The sequence below is a fragment of the Lissotriton vulgaris genome, chromosome 10, assembly GCF_964263255.1.
Source record: "Lissotriton vulgaris chromosome 10, aLisVul1.2, whole genome shotgun sequence".
Classification (NCBI taxonomy): Eukaryota; Metazoa; Chordata; class Amphibia; order Caudata; family Salamandridae; genus Lissotriton; species Lissotriton vulgaris.
Window position 1 is genome coordinate 909,146,196 of NC_141698.1, and position 25,866 is coordinate 909,172,061.

At 44.7% G+C, this 25,866-nt stretch overlaps 1 protein-coding gene across 1 annotated transcript in view; it reads right to left on the reverse strand.

Annotated features, from left to right (window-relative positions):
* LOC147688995 (ATP-dependent translocase ABCB1-like) overlaps nucleotides 1–25,866 on the reverse strand; it is an 856,748-nt gene that overhangs the window by 451,265 nt on the left and 379,617 nt on the right. Inside the window, exons 13-15 of the mRNA XM_086941881.1 lie at nucleotides 23,503–23,613; nucleotides 10,487–10,612; nucleotides 844–1,047 (exon numbers count right to left, since the gene is read on the reverse strand). Coding sequence (XP_086798007.1) covers nucleotides 844–1,047; nucleotides 10,487–10,612; nucleotides 23,503–23,613 — 441 coding nt within the window. The remainder of the gene's footprint in view (nucleotides 1–843; nucleotides 1,048–10,486; nucleotides 10,613–23,502; nucleotides 23,614–25,866) is intronic.

The window sequence follows — 25,866 nt, forward strand, 5'->3', positions numbered from 1 at the left end:
CTAGGTTATTGGCAAAACAAAAACACTTTTCCTATGGAAACATGGTCCTTAATAGAACCAACTACAGACAACCCAAATTTTTTACCTGAAAATTATCAAATGTATATATATTGTAGGGGTGACAATTTCAAGAGGAAAGAGAGACAGTGGAAACTTCCTAAATTGTAGCACCTAACCCAAATTGCTCCCAAATTTTTAAATCGCCCTTGATAGTTTGTATGGGCGAAGTGTGTGCACACTGGTTAACACCCACTGTCACAGTGATGGTTCATCCAAGAACTAAAGTAATCAATACATAAACGCAAAGGTGCACCACACAATTCCAAAACTACAATGCTAATAATCACAGACGTAGATTTTTTCGCACCCGTGTTTTGATTGTACACCCTTTTGGAATAAAGAAAATCACAACTAAGAAAATCTACGTCTGTGATTATTAGCATTGTAGTTTTGGAATTGTGTGGTGCACCTTTGCGTTTATGTATTGATATATTGAAGGGGTGTTTGATGCAGTACCAGTGGTTGACCATGTGTGGTTCTTGACCTACTCTAAAGCAGGGCTAGAACACATTTCACTTAACCCAACTCATTTTGTAATAATTAGTCTCCCTTTTTCTTCCAATCGCCCTATTACCTTCCACATTTACAACTAAATCCTATACTTACATGTGCAGAGATATCCATGCTGTGTTACAGAAAATATAGTACAAACAGAGGTGGATCTCTTGGACCCTAGGTTTGTAAATTGCATTTTTCTAGTAGTACTACTGGAGCGATATTTTACATTCTCCAAAATTCCTCTTTTGAATTGGATTTTTTATGTTGAATAATGTAAAATCTTACTTCTGGGAGCTTTGATATGAAGTCGTAAGCATTGGCTTCTATGGCGGCCTGCTGAATTTCTGAGTCGGTTACATCTTCTCTGCCATAACGAATGTTCTCTGCAATTGTTGTAGCAAACAAGGTGGGTTCCTGACTCACAACTCCAATCTTTTCTCTAAGCCATTTCACATTAAGTGCTCTTAAGTCATGTCCATCTAGAGTAACCTACAAAATATGAGAACCAACTATAAAATCTGTTAGCTCTTCTTCAATCAACAATAGAATTGAACAATTATTAACAACTTTATGAAGAATGATGCTAGTGTTGCTACTCCATTTCAAATGTGTAATTGTAAGCACATAGCTATGGTAATTACCTGTAGAAGTAAAATCACTGACAAATTGCAATTAAACCAAAAAAGTATCAATCAAGTATACAGTTAGTACCCAGTACAGCAAAGGTGTAAGAATGAAAAAAAGAGTGATGCCTGATTCATTTCTTTGATTTTATTTTCTAAGATGCATTGTATATTCAGCAAACATTGTTTGAAAACAATATTTGATTGTTTTATTTTTTTATAAGTTTGCAGTTTTTGATTGCATTTTTGATCATTTTCCTGAATGTTGTGGATGTCAAAACGAAGGGTAGCTAACAATCTTTCCAAGGGTATTCGAAAACGATCTATACATGGGAATGAAACTCAATAGCTTCTGTGATTGTGACAATGCTTTTCTACAAATAGTCAATAAAAGTATCTTTGCATAGTTAGTTTTACTTTGCACATATGAAGTCAAAGTATAGTTATAATTATAACATGCCCTCTGCCCAGGAGGGAGCATCAGAACATCAGAAATAGCACTGTAACATGACCTGTACATCTAAATTTACAGAAATAAGTGGTCTTGGGTGATATTAGACTACACCAGTGGCAATTTTCGATTAGCACAGGTCAAAAGATCTGGGAGTAATTGCCAGTAAGCACTCAGCATTTCTCACACATGCATTACCTCCTCATCATCATCTCACTAACCCTATTGCTTACTTCAATGAGAGTTGTGGTAACATTCCTACCACTGCTCAACACTTCGAAAGCTTTAACATTTTTGCATGGGTCCATAAAAACCTTCTTCCCACGTCCAATTTCCTGTTTCATATTTTAGGCTTTCCTTTCAGGGCTTTCAGGAAAGCTGTGGGAGCACTTCTTTCTCAGAGATGCTGGTCCCCCTGATTTCTTTTTCAACTACAACTTCTTAAAATAATAAAATACATTTATTAATGAATTTGTGCTGTGGGTCTTGGCCTTTTGTCTTGTAACTGTAGTATATTTTGGTTGATCTGAGGATGTGGCCAATTATCATCAACATGGTCGCCACAGAAAGAATAGATAATGATCACAATTCTCTAGCTGCAATTTTCATGTCTTTCTGTGAAACTATTAACCCAGTTCATGTTCTAACTGCCAACACGAGAGAGGCCGTCCTCACTGGTGGTAAACGCCATCTGAAATGGACCCAGATTGCTACTTCCCCTCAAATTCTGGCCGCAATACAAAATGACCTTTTCGCAGTTCTCTGCTGATTGAAAAAGCTCATGATAGTGCTCATGTACTATTAGCCTCGATCCAAAAACACGTTTTACTGTTTTTTATGATCCATAATGCATCACTTAGGAAACTGAAAAGGAAAAGGCAGTACTTGTGGTAAAACAATGACTGTCATGTTATAAGTAGTTTATTAGTCAAGGCAGTAGGAATAGAAGATTTGCCTCAGATATCCATCTTAAGGAAAACATACAAAAAGGTTATCTTGCATGCAAATAAAGAATGGGATGAAGAAAGGTGGAGGGCCCTGTTGGACTCAAGTTCCATTGGCGATTCGTCCAAGTTCTGTGCCCTAGTGGCTCAGGATCATGCCAGAGCCACGCAGAACTTGGATAATAATATGGCCGGCTATGATTGGGTAAAATATTTTGGCAGTTTATATGCTGTTGATTCTATGGATTCTGCAACTTCCACAGTTTCTATTCCAATCCAGATAACATCTAGCAACAAACTGATGTTTGAAACTGCAGATATCAGTCAGACCCTGAATTCTTTTTCATGCAGGTGTGCAGCTGGCCTGAATGGCATACCTGTCAATATTTTTTTCAAATAACATAGAGCCTTGGTTCCAGCACATTCTAGCCTTGGCAAATGCAATTGGAGCTGGGGCCACCATTCCTGATTCATGGAAAGATGCTATAGTCCTACCCATATTTAAAAAAGGCAACCCTTCTCTACCATCTATCTATAGGCCAATAACCTTATAGATTATATTAAGAAAATCTTTGGTTGGTGGCTAATTAATAAGGTACAATATTGGATAGATGAGTATATCATCCTAAGCCTGTCAATATACTGTAGAACTGTAATGATCCGTGGTGGCAGCTTGAATGTCACCTTTGTCGACCTAAAATAGGCCTTTGATATGATTTCTACACATAAACTATGGAGCCATTTGGCCAACTTGCACATTCCCCCTACAATGATCTCTCTTAATCTGCCTGCATGAAGGCAATTATGCACCTATAAGATGGGAAGGCGACCAGACACAGTTGACAGAAAGAGTACCGGTCTGCAAAGATGTTCGACCAATGTGTGGGGGACCTACCCTGTTTTCACTTTTTATTAATTAAATCGCTTCCACCTTGCCTCAACTCAAGGCAGACGCTCCATCATTTGCAGGTTTTAAAATTCCAATTCTTTTATTGGCTGATGACACAATGTTGGTTTCCAAGAACCCGTCGGGTCTCCAAAATCTTTTGGATCATTTTAAATAAATCTGTGAGGAATCGGATCTTAGAAATTAAAATTTCAAAGACTAAGGCGATGTCCTTTAGGCAGCATAATTGTTTTAATGGCAAACTAATCCTGGGAGGAACCTCTCTTGAACAAGTTGACTCCTTCACATATCTAGGGGTTACTTTTGCAGAGGGTATATCTTGGCAACCGCACATTAGTAAGGCCATAACTGGGCTAAAGCAGATCTCTGGCAGAATACTTAAGGAGTTTTCAACATCTTATTCTAAAGCCATTACTCCTGCACCTAAAATGTATGATGCCTGTTAGACCTGGCATTTGTTGGCGTGATTACCCCTGACTTTTTACCTCTATCTCCTCTATTTTTGGTGTTGTGATAGATTTTGTGTTGCCAACTTAGAGGCTTTGGACACTTTGCCACTGCTAAACAGTGTCAAAGTGCAAGTGCTCCCTGTATAAAGTGTAATGGTGATTAGTTGTCCATGATTGGTATGTTTGCCTTACTAGTAAAGTGCACTATGTGTGCCAGGGCTGGTAATGCAAATGCTACTAGTGGGCCTTCAGCACTAATTGTGCCACCCACCCAAGTACACTTAAAAAAGGGAACACAGGCCTGCCATTGCAGGGCCTGCTCGCAGTTTGTTAAATTGCCATGTTGTTCTGGCAAGACTTTACCCTTCCCTTTCTATGCACATCAGGCACCCCTATGGTAGTTCCAGGGTACCCCTTGGGCAGGGTGCAGTGCATGTGAAAGGTAGGACATGTACCAAGGCGTATACCATGTCCTGACAGTGAAATAATCTCCATTTCATTGTTCACTTATGAAAGGCCTTCTTACCCATAGGATAGAATGGGAAGGCTGTGTAATATGTTTTCCAGCCTATCTTCCCAAAGGCTTGAGATGGAAAGGTGAAGTTTAGTATGCCTGAACTCACAATGTAATAACACATCTTTCTATGAAGGTGTTTTTTGCATTGTGTGTTTATAAGCCACTCTTTTAGAAGTGGCTGGGTTTTTGTGCTCTAAATATTTCTGTGTGTCTCTGCCTGGCTGTGGATTGACTGTCTGGATTTGAAGGCGAAAGGTTCTGGGGAATGTCTTGACCTGGGGGAGAAAGTGAGACAGCAACAGGCTGACCTGCATTTGCTGTGTAGGGAGAGGAGTAGCCCCTAGACATGAAGAGGCCTGGGTGGCTGCTAAAAAACAATTGTCGCATATCCTGCTGAGTGATTGAGAATCGAGACCCCCAATAATCAAAGGAAGAAGGTGTCACTGGCAGGGAGGTACCCAGAACTGGTTTGAACAGGGGCCAGTGCCCCTTGAAACACAAAGACTTTAAAGCCATTGAGGGGTATAACTATGAGAGCTGAAGCCACTTAACTTTGGAGAACGGCTTGAACAAGACTAGAGCTACTTCATGTTCAAGAGGAACCTTTTCCAAGGAAAAAACAACAGAAGACACTGAAGGAAAGGACTGACCTTTGCTGTGTGTTCTGGGGCTAGCCTGCAGTGTGATGTTTTAACCAAGGAAAGGCTAAAGGACTTTGCTGTGTACTGTGTCCCCCTGCTTGAAATGACTTTGCTGTGTTCTGAAGTAACCTATCCCCAAGGGCCTAAAGGTGAGCTGGCTCCCTGTTGCGGAAACACAGGAACAAAAAAGTTTCCAGGAGAGTCTCAGCTGCGCTGTGCTGGCATACTGGTTGCAGCCTGAGACCCTCGTAAGGTGTGCCCTGTGATCGTGGCACCTGGAGTCCAAGCAAGGATCTGCGACGCGGTGTGCGTGTGCTTTTTGCAGCCTGAACCGCTTTGTGAGGATTGTCCAGTTATCATGTGCACCCGAATCCAAGTGAGTCTCATCAATGCTGTGTGTGAGTGCTTGGTGCACAGTGAGACTTTCATGAGGATTTGCCCTTTTTGTCATGTGCACCGGCGTTTAAGTGAGTCTCAGCAGAGCTGTTTGCGTGATCTTCGTGCAGCCTTAGACCTTCAGATGGAGTGCCTGGTGAAAGCTTAAGGAAGTCTCAGCGACTCTGTCTGCATGTGCCCTGTGGCAGCCTGAGATCTTCATAACCGTAGCGGCCCCGGACCGACAGCCTCGGAGGAGTTGAGCCACCGGCCCGAGCCTGCAGTTGCCAATTCACAAGGATTGCATTGGAAGCCTTGCTGCTGGACGAGGAGAGGAGAGTGAGTTTGCGCTCCCCAGGTAACGTGTGTCGACTCCTTGGGCGGGGTGCGGGCTCGGAGGGAGACGCTCTCGGAATTCCTCTCATTCCGGCAACACAAGCCTCTGCTTCGGCTTATATCGCGCACAGTACTGCCAAGGGATTGGCAGTACAGGAGCCAGAGCACAGAGCTTCACTTTTTGATTACACCATACCCGTGTTTGGGGCAACTGTTGAGAGGCTGACTGCAAGTTAGAAGGAGTGGCGGAGAGAACGCATGAGGCACAGTGATCGGTGCCTGAGTGTATTTTGCATTATTCCATTTCTGCATAACGGGGTATCTGACTGTCATATTACACATTGCATCATAATGGAATATCTGATTAGAGTATTACGCATTGCATTATTCCTGCATAACAAACTACCTGATTAGTGTATGACACATGGCATTATTTCTGCATAATGAACTACCTGATTGTCGTATGCCACATTGCATTGTTTCTGCATAACGAACTACCTGATCAGCGTATTAGGCATTGCATTATTCCTGCATAACGAATTACTTGATTAGTGTATTACGCCTTGCCTTATTTCAGCATAATGTCGTACCTGGTGGTTATATTAGGCATTGCATTAGTTTTACCACGCAAGGTGCCTGATTGTTGCATTATGCATTGCATTCCTTTTTACATTGCAGAGTGTCTGATTGCTGCATTACACCTTACTTTATTTTTACATTGAAAAAGTGCCTGATTCTAGTATTACGAACTGTATAGGATGACATTAGGATTACAGGAGAATGTTTAGAAGTGCTCGTTAATACCACCAGAATTTACAAGGGCTGGATGGCATAACAACCGGCCAGGAGGGATAGTACACATATTCATATGTTGGATTAATATTGTGTGGTCTTATCGTATATCTTTTACATAAAGTTTATACTTTTTTTTTTATAAAACTCGTGTGGAGTCTATTTGTGGTGTCATCATTGGGTTGCTGTGAGCAAGGTTGTAAATACATTTGCCTTGAAGATAAGCCTGGCTGCTATTGCCAAGCTACCAAGAGGGTGAGCGGGGCTATCTCAAAAGGTGACCTCCCTTTCCCTGACATGGAACCGCAGGTCCCTATTTGGCATAAAGTACCTACCTCAGCCAACCAGAGATTCCGGGTCTAACAATGCCATGGGCATGGGCTTAAACCCTGTCTGGGGCTGAGCTGTAGGAATTTGCCAAACATGATGACTTCACTAAGTCTGAGAACAAGTTTCTCAGGAATTTGACTTACCTCCCACCTAGTACCCCGTTATACCCATTGTTTAGTGACCTAGATGTTACAAGGGCCACATATAACATTTCTCTATGGCCACTGTTGTACTGGAGAAGTTTGTGGAACACTCCTGAGCTTGCACAATATACTGATAGCCTAAGGAATATAATGAAGGTTGACCAATTTTAACTAAATCCCATGGCTTTCAAACAGGAAGCCAGCCTTGTATTCATTAGGCTTTCATGATTTGTGGAACCAACCTAATACATCTGTTTTCCCATCTAAAGACAAGTTCAAAATGAAATACTGAGCGCTTGTGGATGACAAGGTTTTTCAGAAGTCAGCCACTGTTAAGCTGACAAGCGACTACATGGACATCAAGATTCGGTGGGGGCTGGAACTATTCTGGGATGTAGTAACAGTCCCATTGCATAGGAAACTTTATTTCCAGTTTTGTATAGGTACCCTACCCCTTAGGTATTTCACAGCAGGTTGGAATGGTAAAGGAGGTAGCACTTGCTATTTGTGTGACCATCCAAAGGAAAGTATTTCACACATATTGTTCGCTTGCCCAGGCTATTCATCCAGCCGGCATGAATGGCTGGCACCAATATGTAGATCACTAGGCATATCAAATCACCAGGACACCCTCTGTATTCTCAGATCAGACTCTTCTATACCACTGGTTATCTCTGTTCCAAACATTTTGGGTGCAACGAAGAGGCTACGCAAGAAAGCCCTAGGTTGATGACCTGGATAACTCTCAGGTTGTCTTATATGTGCCCTATCTAGGTCATTGCTTTTAATACCCCTTTTTAACGATATGTCATATTTATACATTTCCTTCATAACTGTATAAACATATATATCTTATATGATTTTAGGAAAATGGATACGTTCTTTTAACTGTTTCACCGTGCACGTTGTGTGATGAATTCTTCTTTAATATCCCTGGTGGCCGAAAAAAATTGTTTTTGACTTTTTACCATTTCTAAAACTCAAGTGAAGGTCTTTCAATCTTTCACCTTTACTACATAGGATATATTTTCACAGCCATTGTGAAGGATGAAAATCCAGGCCAAGTATTTATCAGACTTGATGTTCAATAGCTCAAAGGCTTCAGCCAAAGCTTCTGTGGGGGTAGAGGCAGGACGTCACCTTTCCCTCTGGAATAGGAAGGCTAATACTGCTCAGAAGGCTTGCCTAATAAGAATGCCCTATTCAGGTTGTGTCTTGCTTGGGAAGAATTAGAGGAAGTGCTTAGAAAATTGTTTAAGACTCAAAAGCACACTTAGCCTTTTCACTCCAAGGGGAAATCCTCTTAGGCTGGAGGAAAGAGATGCAATCACTATAAGAAAAAGAAATACGACTTCTTCCATAACAGTTCAGCCTGGAGGAACTCATTCTAACTCTTCTTCACATCAATTGGTAGGAAAAGGTGGACAGAAACGGAGCTCCTGACTAGCCAGAGATGTGGGATCTCAGTCAGTTGATGGCTTTGTCATTTTCAGCAAAAGTAGAGATACCCCCCTCTTGGACAACTGGGTTCTTCAGTTTATTTCAGAGGGCTATTACATTGAGTTTTCTCCTCAGTTAAAAATATCCCTAGTTTGTAAGCACACCTTGGCAACTGGATTTGCAGAGGAGGTAGGCTCTGTGTGACACGACTGCTGTCTTTCTCAGGAAGAGATACATCATTCCAGTTCACACTCTGGTGAAGGGGAAGAGATGTTATTCATGTGCATTTCTGGTGAAGAAACCCTTGATGAAATAACGGATGATTATCGTCTTCCGGTTTCATAGCAAATTTATTACCAGAGTATGTTTCAAGATTAAATATTTGCAGCAGGTGATTCTATTAATTAAGATGGCGAATTGTCTAATGAAAGTAGATCTCCAGGATGCATACCTGCATCTTGCTATAGCTCCATCTCACCATAAATATCTATGGTTGGCTATGGGCAGTCAACAATGGCAGTTCCAGGTCCTACTGTTGGCCTGAGGACCTTCCCTAGGGAATTTACAGAAGTAACGTTGTGGCTCCAGTTTTGAGTTTACTACACTCTCATGGAATTATGATATACCTTTACTGAATTATCTGTTAATCCGGGCCTTGCCAAGGACCAGGCTCTAAAAGTTTCTAAAATGCTGATTCAAAATGTTAAGAGGTTTAGATTTCACATCAAGTGGTTAAATCTGGTCCAATGCCATGCCAACTGCACTGTTTGCCTGTCAGGGCCAGGAAGAGAATAAATCCAGAATCACCGGCCAGATTCTGTCAATATAGACTCTTACCCAGCTCCATCTCTCGTTTGGGTGATTGAGAAGGAGGGATGTTTGATCAATGGCATCTCCCTTGTGGTAACTGCATCTTTACTCGCTTCCAGGAGGAGTTCAACAAATAAGGCCTAAAGCCATCATTGGGCTTCCTTTGCCTCCTGGTGCTCCCCCAGGTCTGTTCCACTAACCAGTGCTTCAGCTCCTGACAGGATCATTTTGCCTAAGGGCCCTAAATTCCTACTACAGGTCAACTCTAATTTCCATAGGGAACAGGAAATAGTTCTATCATCCCAGCAGCTTTCTGTGAATACTGAAGCATGGCTTTCCAATTCCTAATATGTGGTGAGGGTGGCATTAGTTTGTTTGAAACGGTTTGCAGAATACAAAAATGTGGATAGTTTGCTCATTCTTTTTTGTCCTGCGAGGAACGGAGAGAAGCTACCTTCATCAACCTTGTCAAGATGGTTCAAAACTGTCATTGACATTGCTCATGAGGGCAGTAACAAGTAGATTCCCTCTACTATTAAACCCCATTCCACTAGAGGAACGGATGCTTCTTGGGCTGAATGTTCAGTGGTCTCAATATTTGAGATATGTGATGAAGCCACATGGGCTAATCTGTCCACGTCTATTTCTCATTACAAACTTGATTTAGTAGAACAGTCTAAATTAGTTCGTGGTACTTCAGTTTTAAGGGGTGCCACAAAGTCTGAATGATTATCCCTAATATTCCCTGTGTCTTTTTTTCTGTTTTGTTTCATCTGAGGCTACTGTATGATGAACGATTTAATTCTTTTTAACAAGCTTTCTTGTGTATGCTTGTCTTATTTTTGCTGATGAGGTACAGCAGCTTGGTATGACTCATTAAAGGAAGGAATGGGACGAGTGAGATGAGGAGGAGGTAATAGACTGAGTAATGCGATTACATTACTCATTGAAGTAAGTACCTGGCCGGGTGTGAAGAATGGGAGTAATGAGGATTACCTTTAAGCAATCCGGACATTATACACCATACGTCTTTGCATTCTGCATGTTGTTCTAGTTTACCGTCATTGATGCAAAATGTTATCTGATTTGTTCTCACGAAAGCCTCGTGCAGAATGAGTGACATTTTCTTTAACAGATTTACTGCATCATATTGAAATACAAAAAGCCTACCTCTCCTTGGAGTGGATCATAAAATCGTTGTAAAAGCTGGATGGTGGTACTTTTTCCACAGCCGCTGGAACCAACGAGAGCGATGGTCTTCCCGGGTTCTACAATTAGGTTTAAACCTTTAAGAATCTGAAAGGTACATGTACATATTAGTCCATACTGAAATTTCATAAAAACAGTCATTAGTAGAAAGGCAAAAGAAACATTCAAACCTCACCAGCACAGTGCCTAACTGCAAAGAAATACATTTTTGGGGCCCATTGGCGAAGGGGGGGGGGTTTGGGGGGGGGGGAAGAAAGCACCGACCCGAGGCTCAATGTAAGTGTGATAAAGGCCGCTTTACTGGAAGCAGGTGCATTCTACACAATAACATCCTTGGCCTGCGCCGCACAATCTAAACCTCATGAATATGTAATTTCCTGCCTCACCCCCACCCCCTCCCCTAACTGCTTACCACAATCCACAACAGTAACAATTGGCATAACGTCAATTTGCCTCTCCACCTGGCTAAATACTTTATTGTGCTTGACCTACCCCCCGATAGTCCAAACAGTTCTCCTGCGCTTCCCCCATATATTAGGAAGAACCGCCACTCGAGGGACATGCTAACGGTCCTCGACCCCCCCCCTAGGACTCCCCCTCCCTGAAACCGGTACGTGGCGCATGACCCCGTGGTCAGAAACCACCCCCTAACTATATGGAGTGCCGCGGACCCCCCTCAAACCTCGTGCTGTCCGGTCCATGCCTTCGACCCGCCGGCAGGTCCTCCCCCTCCCCCCAGGGCCATGCCCTCCGTCCCACTGCATAGGGTCATGTTCTCTGTCACCAAGCATAGGGCCATGCCCTCCATCACCAATGTATAGGGCCATGCCCTCCGACACCAATGTATAGGGCCATGCCCTCCGTCCCAATGTATAGGGCCATGCCCTCCGTCACCAATGTATAGGGCCATGCCCTTCGTCACCAATGTATAGGGCCATGCCCTCCGTCACCAATGTGTAGGGCCACGCCCTCCGTCACCAATGTATAGGGCCACACCCTCCGACACCAACGTATAGGGCCATGCCCTCCGGCCCCAATGTATAGGGCCATGCCCTCCGTCCCCACTGTATAGGGCCATGCCCTCCGTCACCAATGTATAGGGCCATGCCCTCCGTCCCCACTGTATAGGGCCATGCCCTTCATCACCAAAGTATAGGGCCATGCCCCCCGTCACCAATGTATAGGGCCATGCCCTCCGTCACCACTGTATAGGGCCATGCCCTTCGTCGCCAAAGTATAGGGCCATGCCCTCCGTCACCACTGTATAGGGCCATGCCCTCCGTCACCAATGTATAGGGCCATGCCCTTCGTCACCAATGTACAGGGCCATGCCCTCCGACCCTAACTGTATAGGGCCATGCCCTCAGTCGACATCACCCCCCCCCCCCCGGGGCGTGCTTCCTGGCCGCGGAATCGAGCTCCCTACAGGTATGCCACACTAAAACGGGGCCGTGCCCCCCTCTCTGGCGCCCAGGGCCCCCCCAGTCAACACCAGGCCTGAGAAGCCGCTCAGCGCCCGCAGGCCGTCCGCCAAAGCCGGCCGTTCCACCAGAGACAAGCCCGCCGGATGCGTGTCCCACACCTGCGCCCGTCCGCCAGGAAGAAACCCCTGCCGCAGTGCCCCCAACCCCCCCCCCCCCGTCACCTACCATACCCTGTAGCCCCCGACATGGCAGCGGCACCGTTCGGCAGACCCCACTGCGCGTTGCGACCCCCCTGTCCTCCGGCCACGGAGTCGAGCTCACTACGGAGATTGACCACCCTGACATGGGACCGTGCCTCCTCTCTGGCGCCCAGAAAGAAGTCCTCCACACAGTGAGTCACCCCCAGAGCCTGTCCGCCAGGAAAAAACCCACTGCAAAGAACGTACCCCTCACCCACGCGCGACTGCGACCTCGTTGCGACCCCCCTGTCCTCCGGCGGGCGTGCTCCCTGGCCATGGAGTCGAGCTCACTACGAAGAATGACCACACTGACATGGGACCGTGCTTCCTCTCTGGCCCCAGAAAGAAGTCCTCCACACAGTGCGGCACCCCCAGATCCTGTCCGCCAGGAAAAAACCCACTGCAAAGGACGTACCCCTCACCCCCGAGCGAGTGGAAACGCCTGCGGCCTATTGAAACGGTAAATTTGTTCGCCGTATTCACAAGCGCATTTGCAGATATTTGGTAAGGTTTTCCACTCTAGGACTTCAACTGTGAAAATTGTCACTTTTTAAATTTTTTGAGCTTGCCTCCTTGTCTCATACTAACAAAATGGAAGAACGTACCTCTCACCCACGCAAAATGTCACATTTATAAACTCTATGCCCTTGCCTTCTTGTGTCATACTAATAAAAAGGTGCTAGAGAAGACAACAGCGTGGTACTCCGCAACGCCCCTTTGCATAGAAAAGATCAGCAATATGGCAACAGAAAAGAAAAGTATGTATATATTTTAGAGCTTGGGATCCGAACCCAGAATGCAAAAACAGTAACCTGGGCCAGGATTAAATATATTTCACTGAAACGGAGGCGCAAAGTGCAACATCGCATTGCTCAAAACCGTGTAGCACCAAATGTACCACGAGTCGCCGTTCAATCAGGTCCCCACTGGCACTCGTGCTAAAACAGACTGGTCCCCCGCAAATCACTTCCATATTTCACCACACGAATCCATTATAGGTTCCGGAGTATCGAGCTACCCCACTGAAAAGCGCTTCGGCACCTCGTCAGGGTAGTAAGCGCTATTTAAAAGTACTTACAAGACAGTACTTGGCCCCATAAGGCAGTGACCAATGTCTGCGATGGGATGGGGGGGGGGCGCACTGTGTACGAAGCCACTGGCCCAAATATCCGAAATATAAGTCCCAATTTGAATTGTACCATGAGAAAACACTTGAACGGGGAATGAAGTCGACTGTTATATGACCCTCCACACTCCAAATGCCTTCACCTATGCTTCCTCCCGAGTTTTTCTTTATAAAACCTGTATTGGAGAAGACATTTGTCCCCTAATCCACGGGGCCCCATCATCTGTTTGTCACACTGGTTTCCAAGGAGTTAAATTAAAGGCAATGCTTCAATGGCATATGGCAAACGTACAAATAGCTTGAAACTGTATTGCACACATCCTTCTGTCATGCGCTGCTCCCTACGCACCGTTACTCCCTGAGCAATGTGGTCACATTGTTGACATACAGCGACATTATGGAGGTATGTTATAACAATACTGCATGAACATGAAATAAATGAAATGCTGAGCAGCACATGCTATGTGCAATATGTCTTAGCACCCCGCGTCCAGAGACCCATGGGCATATGACGCACCTCTTTTAAACAGCTTTTACCGTACACATAACCCATAATACTATTACTGTCCAACTGGTTGGATTATAATGTAGCGCCGCACAGGCGTCCGACACTCGAAAGCACACGAGGAACGCCTCTAACTGCAAGCCAATTCACTGTTGAAAGGGTGTGCCTCACATGCTCGCCCTTAAAGCCCCTACCAATAAAAGTTCCTAGTCTGCAGCCCGCCACTTCCCCTGCCAATAACACATTTAGTATCCAGCGCATTGATTGAGAAAGTGAGACAGCAAATTCTTAATGGGTGTCAATGTACCCGCATCAGCTGTCCTTTGAAGTCATAAAGCATCACAAACTGTGCTGCGTCAGAAAAACGGAGGTGGCGAGGGGGGCAGAAAATGGCTTTCTAATGACATATACAGCGTTCAATATGCGCATCCTCTTATCAACTCCGGGAAAACGTGTTCCTAATTCAGGGAATACAACATAGAGACAGACTGGGGTCCTGGGGGGGGGGGGGCGACCGAAGGGAGGCCTGCCCCGCCCGGGGAAAAACCGGGCCTTCACCCCCCGAACTGCTCGGCTGCGCAGCCCTGCCGCCCCTCCCCCCCCAGTCACCCAGATGCCCACGCCACCGCCGCCCGGAATGCGGTCAAGCAGGCGGCAACAGTCTGCAACCCACGGCCCTTCCCGTGAGAAAGGTTCCTCAGAGGCCTGCATCATACGCCCCAACTGCCCCACAGGCGCTGCACTGCCATGATCGTGGGCGGTCCCGCAGGACAGTGGCGCACGCTAGGCCGTGCCCGTGAGGAAAGGCGCGAACTGTGCCCGCGGCGCGCCGCTCATTTTCCCTCAGATCGAATGTGCATCTAGACGTTATCCTCTGGGCAGACTGCACAAAACGAAGGGCTGCATGTCAGTTTACGAAAGAACTGGGTAATCCAGGCCACCCCTGCGAAAAAGAAACAAACCTTTCGAAGCTCATGTTCAACCCCAAAACACTACGCAGAAGAAACATTTATTTGCAAATTAGGCAAGCGGCAAACCGCTCCCCCGCCGATCCATGTTCCCGCTCCGGGAGCCACTGAGGCCACGAACCACCGCTCCCCCATTGTGAGGAGCAGGCAGGCCCCTCCGAAACCCGCAACACATCGCACTGGGAAAAGCCACAGTACCGTAACGCCCATTCTCCCACCTCGAACACCACTAAGCAGTCCCTACCCCCGCACCCTCCCAAACCTTTCCACCCCCCAAGAAGAACCTCAGCAAAAAGTACTGGATAACAATTAGCCACATTTGTAAACCGCAAACAATTCCCCCAAACAATCACTCATAGGTCCTTACCCCCCCGCCCCAACGTAGCACCCCGGCGGCAGCATGGACCCTTCGGGTAGGAGGCAGAAGGGACTCACCTAGTCCCACGTGGGAGCCTGACCGCCCGCACTAGCCAGAACAGGCCCATCCGCTCGGTCGCGTGGAGCCGCATGCTGCTCTGCCGAGTTCCTCCCACGTCCAGCGATGTGTCCCGCGCCGTGAAATTCAGTGTCCCGCGCCGTGAAAGATTCGTTGCCAGCCTGAATGTCCCATCGAAAGCCCACAATGTCCCAACACACAATCGTGAAGTCCACTCCTCTGCAGGCCCTCCGCTCGTGCCGCTAGCAACCATGGAGACTTGAAAAGTTTATCCATCCGCAATTTTTTTCCAACCGAAATGTCCAAAAATTGTCCCAAGCGCCACCCCCCACCCGGCGGCCGAGACACCTCACCTTAAAATGGTGTCTCTGCTGCATGGCCGGGCGGAACGCACAGCCCCGCCCAGAGGAAGCCCCACCAAGCCCCGCCCCCCAGCCCAAAAGCTACCAAACCAGGAACTGTCCCCGGGCGGCGCCATCTCTACCCCCTTTCCCCCCCTTTCCCCGGCCCCAAATCTCCCCGGGCGGGGAAGGCCTCCCTTCGGTCGCCCCCCCCCCCCCCTCCCCCCCCCCCCCCAGGACCCCATTGGTCGTTTGGGTAATCTTAGTGCAGAAATTAGGATTACCCACTCCCTCCCAAGACTTTCTGGGCTCCTTTCTCCTTTGCAATTCATTTTCTAATGCAGCACTGTTGCAGTAGGAAGGGTAATGTAACCCTATATACGTCGCTTCCTGCATTGAAGGACCCCATATGACAGAGTGTAAGCAAAAGATTCAGCCTCCTTAACTCTTTCTTTGAAGCTTTATTTGACATGACCAGATCACAGGGTTGACAGATAACTTTACATAGGGGGAATGGGTAACGAATTACATGACAAAGCAAAGAACAAATCACAAACATTTTGAAAGTTTGAGTGTGAGCATGTGAAACAGGTTTGTAAACAATGTTGCATCTTAAATAGCTCAAGTAGGATAAAATAAATATAAATGGAAATCAAATATTTAAAATATGCACAGTTTCAGTAATCTATCCACTGTGAGAATGCTGATCGTTTGTCATTAATGAAAATATCACTGTAATAGTAGGCATTTTAGCTTCGTTTGGAGAGCTACAGAAAAAGGGTTTTTTCAAAGAGAGTCCAGCATCTTTGGAAAACACGAGAAAGACTTATGATTTTTTTTCTCTTCTCAAGGTTGGAGTTTCTAAAGGGAGGTTATAAGTGCTTATATGGGAAAAAAAGGCCCATCGCTCGAGCCCTTAATTGAACTGGGAAGTGACAATCCACGTCTTAGGATGCCCCAATCCATGAGGTCAGTTAAAAAAACATGTTAGCCTAGCATTGAACAAAACAGCTATCCCAAGTTTGGCAGGACTCTGCAGTGTTACTGGAGTCTCAGTGGCATAGCTGCTGTTACAACCACCATTCACTCACCAGTCCGACAGGGGCCCGGACACTACAGGCACATCCAGAAAACAGTATTGTAGGCAAGACGTTCAAATAGTCACTAGTAGGGCAGGACTTTGCAGTTAGGTGGCGCAGGAGTTCAGCTATGTCTATAACTGTAGTGGGTTGTGCCATGGATGTAGAGAGACATCTGAACTTCCAGGTGCACTCACAGTGATGTCAATTAGCCGGCAGGGACACTAGGTGTCAGAAATGCAACAAGGAGACTGCAGTGCCCAGAGGTGTACACACAATATTTCAAAACACAAGAGCAATCCATATGTCCCTGGGAACCGGGCATTAACTATATAGCTTTCAACAATTGAGAAAATTAAACTTGAGCAACATTGAGAAGTAGGATAAGATGTCTAACAGAGAATGCCCCATTAGTACAGCATTATCAAGAAAAAGACACACACAGCTGACAAATTATGTTGGCAAGTCACTGAAAAAGCTAGAGTACCACTAAGTGGTGGCAACATTTCCTAGAATTTACAAAGACTGGAATATACATGGATCAACACGTTTAACTCAAACCAACAGGGTTTGAATAGGCTTGAGGAATGGCATAGATTCATAAGTTTGAACTCACCATGACTCCAATCTGAATTATTACAAAGCTGTTGTCTGGGATCTGCGATTGGCATACACCCAGGGTTAGTCTATCACTCTGATAGAAGATGTAGGCCATACAAACCACTAATACATGTGATTTCAGTTTGTACTCATGATTTTCATTTTGCACTATTGTATATGGATAGCCTTTAAGTAATTTAGCTTCGAACTATCATACAGCTGATACCTGAGATCCTTATCCATTAAATGTAGATAGCCAAATTGAATCTCACAAAAACCACTGTTGAAAAAGATGTTTAGAATTACTCTCAAATGTGATTTTCCAGCATGAATTTATATTGCCTACATTACTATGTATTGTCTAAACTAGAAATTAACATATGCGTGATAATCAAGCATGGTACCAATATTAACTAAACTGAGTGATATATGTGTGTTAGCCCAGATATCTTTTTGCATTATCGTGCTTTCAATCCCCACTATTACAAAGTTCATAAGGGAGATTCTTTATTCTTCTGTGTCAGATATTACAATTGCACCTTGGTACTACACACGTTACTGTTGAAGATTTATGTAAATATTTATTGTTTAGTAGTTTGCTAGTACATGTTTAAATGCCAGAATTAATCAAGACGCATTCGCCTACACCGATCCACTAGAGAGCCAATAAAATGGACTTGTAATTAATAATATCCTAACGCACAGAGAAAGGCTTGGTCTTCATTCCCCTCTAAGATGGCTGCTGTGGAGTGAGGTTGACCAGGTGCTCAGGTTCAGATATTGGTTAACTCTTTCCTGGTCAAATGAGGCATTGCATCCACCATATTAACCATGGCTTACTTCAGCCAACTAAATCGCATGGAGCACTGTTTTCTCTGGCACTCAGGATTCTCATTGGGTTCTCGGACCAAGTAAGTGGAGACCTTAAGTTCATTACGGAGTAAGTCCACACCCCAACTGAATTAACAATTGTCATTATGTCGTTGTGATTAATTATGATATCAGATTATCCGGTCACAAGACCTCATCCTGCCAGATCTGCGGTGGGTTCTTTATTAGGCACCTTCGCCTTCTGGACTCTATTTTTCTATTTCACATTGGACTGGCTCACTCTGAGCAGATCTAGATCCCTGCAACTACTTCTATTGAGTCAATATTGTAGCCAGGCTCCTAGGTGAGTGTATCAACACCCTCATTACCACTGTACTCCTCCAGAGTATGAATACTGAAAGCAATTCCCTTATATACTTAGGTATCAATTCCATCCTGGAGGTAAAAGATTACAGGTTGCCACAAGAAGACAGACGCTTCTCGGTTGCCCACCCTGATATTAATCGATATACCGGTCCTTTCCTTACCATTCAGCAATGCTTTGAACATTGATCCTATGCCAAACACTTTAACTTGAGGAAAGCACCTTATGTGTTTTCAGTTCCTTAGTAGGCCCGCACACCACACAATTATCTTACTAATATACATATCCCTTAAAGTCCCCAGGAATCCCTTGTCCTGAAGAGACCTTAATATCCTCAACTGGGTCGAAATGTCATCGACAATAAACAGGGATAGTATTTAAACACTAGAAAACGAATCTGGTCCTTGATCTGGAAACCGAATTAGAATCTACAGACATCCCACCATTTCAAATAACCCTTTGTAAATAAAATCACCTTGTTTGAATAACATGTCGGTTATGGTCAACTCACTGGGGTCACATATGTCACAAATTTATGAAAAATAATGTACTGTATATATACTTGGTCTGTGCACTTCCTTTTCTAAAAAGAAATCTCTATTTTGTAAAAAAAAAAAAAAAAACTGTTGGTTTGTTTATAAATGAATAAATATGTTACTCATTTTCGGCCTAAGTGAATGAAACCAGTTAATCCTTATGGGCATCCAATTGTTCTGATTTAATGAATATTGAATGAACCACTAGTTCTAAATTAATTTTGGTTACTCTATGTTTAATTCTTCATGTTAAGGATTGAGTCCTTGTGCGATCACACACTTGTTCAAGTTTGATTTTCTTAAGAATAAGTTCCTTGTGAACAATTGTTGAAAGTTAAACAGAGGTGTACACAAGTAGGGCACGTAGTTCCACTGCCATAATGCTGAAAGTAGGCTCACCTTCAGAAGTTAATCCAGTATCCCCGTCAGCAAAGGTGTGGTCAACACCCACGAGGAGACTGTCAGTGTAGTGATACCTCTGCACGAGGGTCTGGACTCCTGAGAAGAGTATTGCAGGCCCTATACCGCTCCTGCAACATCCATGGTAGGGCACTTGGCCCTCTCCTGGGTCTAGCCACACAGCCAACAGTAAAGTGTGGCAGCTGGTAGTCAGTCACTGCTCCCCACCAGGAGCAGCACAGTTAAACAGATACCACAAAGAAAGGCCTATATCAACCCCTCACATTCCAGCCAGGAGATGGAAGGGCCCAGAATTTTTCACTGGCCAAACACAGTCTCCCAGCCCTGATGCCGAGAGCAATCTCCTCCACGGGCGTGGAGCACAAGCTTTGGTCTAGTATGCTCCAGTGCCGAAGTTGGGGTCCACGATCAGGCTCCACTAGGCAACACAGCGGGGCTCAGGGAAAGTATAGCAGAGGCCCGATAGCTGACAACAGGCTCCGCAGGCTGCTCCTGGCCCCAGCCAAGCGGCTGCAGAAGAAGCTCGACTATATTCCCTACGTCACAGCTACCTGGCTGGATTCCGCAAACAGTCGTTTTGCCACAGTCTGCAAGAATTCAGCAGGCAAACGAGGCGGCAAAGGATAGTAAAATGGCATAGGATTATGTCCGATTGTCATGTGGCTGAAGGAGCTAGCCTAAACGGCTGCCATCTTCAGGCCAGGAAAACTCTCCCCTCCCGTATAAAGCAATACTTGACCCACAAGTGGCAGCAAAAAGGAGAGGGCTAAGGTGCAAATACAAAGACCTCCTGAAGGCCTTAATATAGCCTCACAACAAGACCCTCCATCAGCTAATGTAAGCCAGTGAACCACACTTTTTTCATTAGTCTGTCCTAGCCTATGCCAGTCCTTGGTGCCTCTGATATACCAGTTGAAGTATTCTTTCCATGCGGGAAAAGGAGATGATGATATAATCCTCTTTGAGTGACATTCAATCTTCTATGTCTACCCGGTCAAGGAGAACCCTTCTCAACAAGGGAAGCACAGCAGCCCTGATCTTTCTCTAACTATCAGCAGCCTTCAATACCATATCTCACCACACCATCATAAAGAGACTCTGCCAGATTGGCATCCAGGGAGATGCCTTCAAATGGATCCCACCCTTCCTCACAGGTCAAACCCAGAGTATCTGCATACCACCCTAAATGTCGGAACCCAAGAGCATCATCTGCGGTATCTCACAAGGTTCATCCCTCATCCCCACCCTTTCAACATCTACATGATGCCCTGGTCAACATCACTTCATCAAAACCCAGGGCCTCAACACCATTTTCTACATAGACGACACCCAACATATCCTATCAATCTCAAAAGACCCCACCCCAGACAGGACAAACTTCCACAACTGCATGAAGAACGTTGCTGAATGGATGAAGATCAACTGCCTATAACTCAACGCTGACAAGACCAAGTGCTGATCTTTAGATACAACACCTCCCTCTGGAATGACACTTGGTGGCCTTTCAAACTCAGGCCTACACGCACACCAAAAGACCACACCTGCAACCTTGAAATCATCCTAGACAGCAAACTCACCATGAAATGCCAGTTCAACACAGTTGCCTCCCCTTGCTTCCACACCCTTCGCATGCTCTGAAAGGTCTTCAAATGGCTCCCTGTTGACAGCAGGAAAACGTCACCTATGCCCTAGTCACCAGCCAACTCGACCACGGCAACACGCTGTACTCAGGAATCATCACGAAACTCCTGAACAGACTCCAGACGATACAAACCTCTGCTTCCAGAATCATTCACGTCCTCCCAAAACTGACCCACATAACCCCCCACCTCAGGGTCCTGAACTGGCTCCCCGTTCAGAAAAGATGATAATTCAAGTTGCTAATACATGTCTATAAGGCCCTCCACGACCAAGGACCAGCATGCATCAACAACTGCCTGAATTACCACCAACCCTCCAGACACCTGCACTCTAACTTCCTCGCTCACAACCCCTGAATCTGTCGAAGTCACAGCTGAAGACTTCTCCTACCTTGTTGCCAAGTCCTGGAATTACCTACCCCTCCACCTCTGAATACCCCCTCTCTCATGTAGTTCAGGAATGTACTCAAGACTCAGCTCTTTGAATGATCGCAGAAGGTCCATAGTGCCTGGATACCCTCTTGGGTGATTAACTGTGCACTACAAATCCTGTTTGATGAAGATACGTTAATTTCATGATACACCTTTAAAAGCACAACAATGTAATTGTTTAGTACAGTGATCATATTTGGGCCATTCTACAAAGTTCTTGACCAGCTATGGACATTAATCCTGCACATTTGCATTTATTAGATATTCTAGTTTCATGACAAGCTAGTTTTTGCATTTGATCATCTTGGGTTCTGACACAGTTGGTGTGCGGGAGTGTCTTGACAAGTAAAAGGCAGACTTGTTTTATTCCCAGATGAGTTGAATATTAGAATTGTAAACTTGCTGTTGCAGTGCCCCATTTTGTATGCTTGTTAGCAGATGTTGTCCAAATCTTTGAAATAGGGGTATCAATGGTTTCTGTCAACCCTCTGAAGTGCTTTCCACAATGCGGACACTGCTACTTTAGGACTTTTGCTAAATTTCTGCAGGATTGATTAATCAGAGGAAGTTGAATACTGCTGTCATTTTCTGCAGGGATCCTCCTGACTTCACAGCTGGATATACCCCAAAGCTCAGCCTTTGATCATCTCACAACCACATTGGTGGAAAATGTCACCTAATATCAACAGGCTTCATTGAGTAGCAATTAGTGGTATCCTGTATTGTGGTACCATTTAGAAAACTACCAGGCTCCATTTAAATTAGTAAATGGATCAATGATAGTAGGGGGAAAATGTTTTTGTAACTGGTCTTATTAAGAAAGGTGCATGCCAATACAAATGCTCACCCCACCTAGCTGCTTTGGTTTGTTGGTGACCACCAAGATCAACATGCCACCACATTTAAGTTTCTTCAATTCTTTATCTAGTTGTTTTCTGCTGTGAATTGTGATCCATCTGTATCCAATACTTGGAGGCCATGTTTAAAACTTCCTGAGATGGAGTTATTAGTCAGAAAGGAAACCATTAAGTTCACATGTGAGGACATTCGCTTTGAAATATGTTTGTCTCAGAGCTTCTGTAGTGCTGCCTTAACTAAAATCCCAGTTCCACAAACAATTACCTATGATTTAGAGATTATCTTTTTTTAATTATGGCTCACTTCAGTGTTAAATTGGCTCCAGGACTCCACATGTGTAAATCCAGGGCTTTCTTCATAATTTCATATAGCACTTCTTTGGCATCTGTCCCAATGCCATGTAATCAGTCCGGTACCTGACCCCCTTTATCATGAGAGTTTGTCTATGTTTAGTGATTTATGCAAGCCTCCTGACAAAGGAGCATTTTTCCAAAATGCATTGGGACATGGCATACACAATTTTAAAGGAGGAACTTCAATTTGCATAGTGTTTACTGTGAAGCATTAAAAAGTTTGAATAATGAATATTTGCATAGCAGTGTGGTGTTACTGACAGCAAAGTCTTTTCTGATAACTATGGAATTAATTTTCAGCATCTCTGCAAGCCTATTTGCTTTGTGGTAGGACATACAGCACAATATAATCCTGTGCCCATATCATACATAGTTCCTGGAGGAAGAGACTTTATCATACCTGCCTGCAAAGAAGTGCTTCTTAAAGACATCACCATTTAAATAAAAGGGTGTAACATAGAAAGGAATACAGATGTCTGTAAGTAATCACTTAATATTGCAAGACAGCTTATACATTTCTTCATCACACAATCTCCTCATTCATAGAAAAACATACTTCAATACATGGTGGTGTAGATCTGTGGAAATGTATTCATGATATTATTGCATGATGATCTTAGACCTTTTGTTGAGGATTGAAAACACACGCAGAAAGTTCCATAAACTTTATTTCAAGATTATCAAATGTGAGGGTTGACTTTTTTAGTATGGTCATTCAAGGCTAATTAAGACATTTTTACCAGTGCTTATTAAAAACATCTATTGTATCAGAAAAACATCTGTTTAATTTTGAAGAAAGCAACATTGTAATGTGGTATAACTTACACGAACATCAGGTCGTGTTGGATACGAGAAATGAATGTTTTTAAATTCAATCTTTCCTGTGAACTTGTCAGGTTTGTGTCCATCTGTAGAGCTGCTATCAATATCACGTTTCTAAAAAAAAAAAAAAACACAATTAGGGTCACATGGCATCAATAATGGACCGGACAGGCATGGATTCATCTGGGAGTAGATTACAATGTTTACCAAAAGAATGTGTTGGCACGTGCGTTTTTTTCTACCAAGTTATATGCTGCTAATAGCAAATAAGAAACTTAAGAAAGAGCCTGTAGAACAATATGCTCCATAACTATACCCCAATTGGGAGCCAATTGTTTTTATCAACTCTTGTGCAAACACAAATTTGCGCAGGGATAAGTGTTACAAGCCATGCATAGTTGACAGCGCCCTGGAATAACTTTCACATCGTAAAACCTGCTGCATTTTACTAGCGGATGAAGTGTTGGTAACTACAGGACCCATACAGATGTTGATGCGGAATGCATCGAAACCTACTGTGGGCCAATCATTTTTGGTAAAACTCAGAATAAGCACAATTTTTGCTTAACATGGATACGAAATCTCTTCAATCAAAGCCTTTTGGATGAATATATTAGCGTGTGTTTAAAAAGGTTAGGGTCTAGTAGAGAGAATTGCCCATTGACATTCACCTTTTTTTTTTAAAATTGCCTACGAATAAACTTATATTATAACTTGCTTTTACCAAGTTTTACATTTCCCACCCATACTTATTTCAGCAATGTTAGGATCTAAGGCAGAGATGGCTTTGCACGCATACTAACTGGTTACTTACTGGCACTTCTTTTCATTAGGAACTTATGCCATTGATCATGGAAATAAATTACAAAATACATATCCGGGAAAACCTGCTGAGATAGTATTGATTCATGAAGGTAATGTTATGCCTCTGAAACCCTTATTACTGATCTATTCTGTTAATGTTTACACAAATTGGAATCTATAGCATTTGAATAAATAGTGCTATTTAGGGATTCTTTTTTTTAGAATAATGTGTACAAAAATATCATCTGGCTTTTATTTTATCCCCTAAATTTCTTAAAAAAATGATCATTCCATTGAGTGGAAGTTTTGTATTATTTGTTCCAGTGGAGCCATCTTTGAAACTATATTTGGGAAATGAAAAGTATGTCAGATGATGGTCTGACAAGGACATTCTGGTGTGGCTTGAGGGTCTCTTTGGAAGAAAATGAGTCATGCACAGCAGCATTTCAAAATCCCAGGCCTTGCTAATCGGAGGGACGCTCACCTGCTTTATTACTGTTGTCGCCCGTGAGGACCCTTGGGCTGCTGACCTGTCCCGCGCTGCGTGCGCATTATTGGCTGTCTGTCCCCCCTGCCGCCGCTAACCACCAGCTCAGCGGCCGCAGTGCGGGGGACTACATTCCCCAGAACACTTAGCGGGACTGCCACGCCCACCCGCCGCATTTTCGCGCCCGCTTAAGAATCCTGTGCTGCCTCTGGGGAGCGGGAGACCTTGCAAATCGGAGGGACGCTCACCTGCTTTATTACTGTTGTCGCCCGTGAGGACCCTTGGGCTGCTGACCTGTCCCGCGCTGCATACGCATTATTGGCTATCTGTCCCCCCGCCGCCGCTAACCACCAGCTCAGCGGCCGCAGTGCGGGTGGACTACATTCCCCAGAACACTTAGCGGGACTGCCACGCCCACCCGCCGCTTTTCCGCCCCCGGAGTGGCTTAAGAATCCTGTGCTGCTTCCGCGTCGCGGGAGGCACGTGGCCCGCGCCGGGCTAAGCCGGGGCAAAGGGCGGGCCGTCAAAGGCCGTCAAAGGCTGTATAAGACTGGACTGGGCCACCCCTCTAAAGCCCGACATAAGACTGTTTATGTGAATCGGGAGCGGAGCTCCCTAAGATATTAATATTGTACCCCAAAAATGTACATTCTGTCGAGTATGGCTCGCAATACTGGAAAGGGGAGTAAATGTATGACGCGCAAACCGGGGGGAAGCTAAACCGGGACATTAGACAATTTCTTTATGAGAACTGCTGGGGTCCTCGAGAGGGAAATTGCCCTTACGGAGAAACGGCTATCCCTCGAACTCACAAGTGCTAAGCGATCCTCGCTGGGGGAACTGAAAAATGCTGTTACACCGGATCACGCTGAACCCCAAAGACTAATTTATGATTAGCTCTAGCCCACAGAATCAAACACTTGATAAAGATAATTCATTAATATGGAGAGCTAATACAATGTCTCTGAACATTTCTTCCTGTACTAGTAAGTCCTCGGAGGACTTCCATCCTATTGTAGCCAGGAAAAGTGTACAGGCCGCTGATCTTCAAATAAAAACAGCCACGTGTCCCAAAC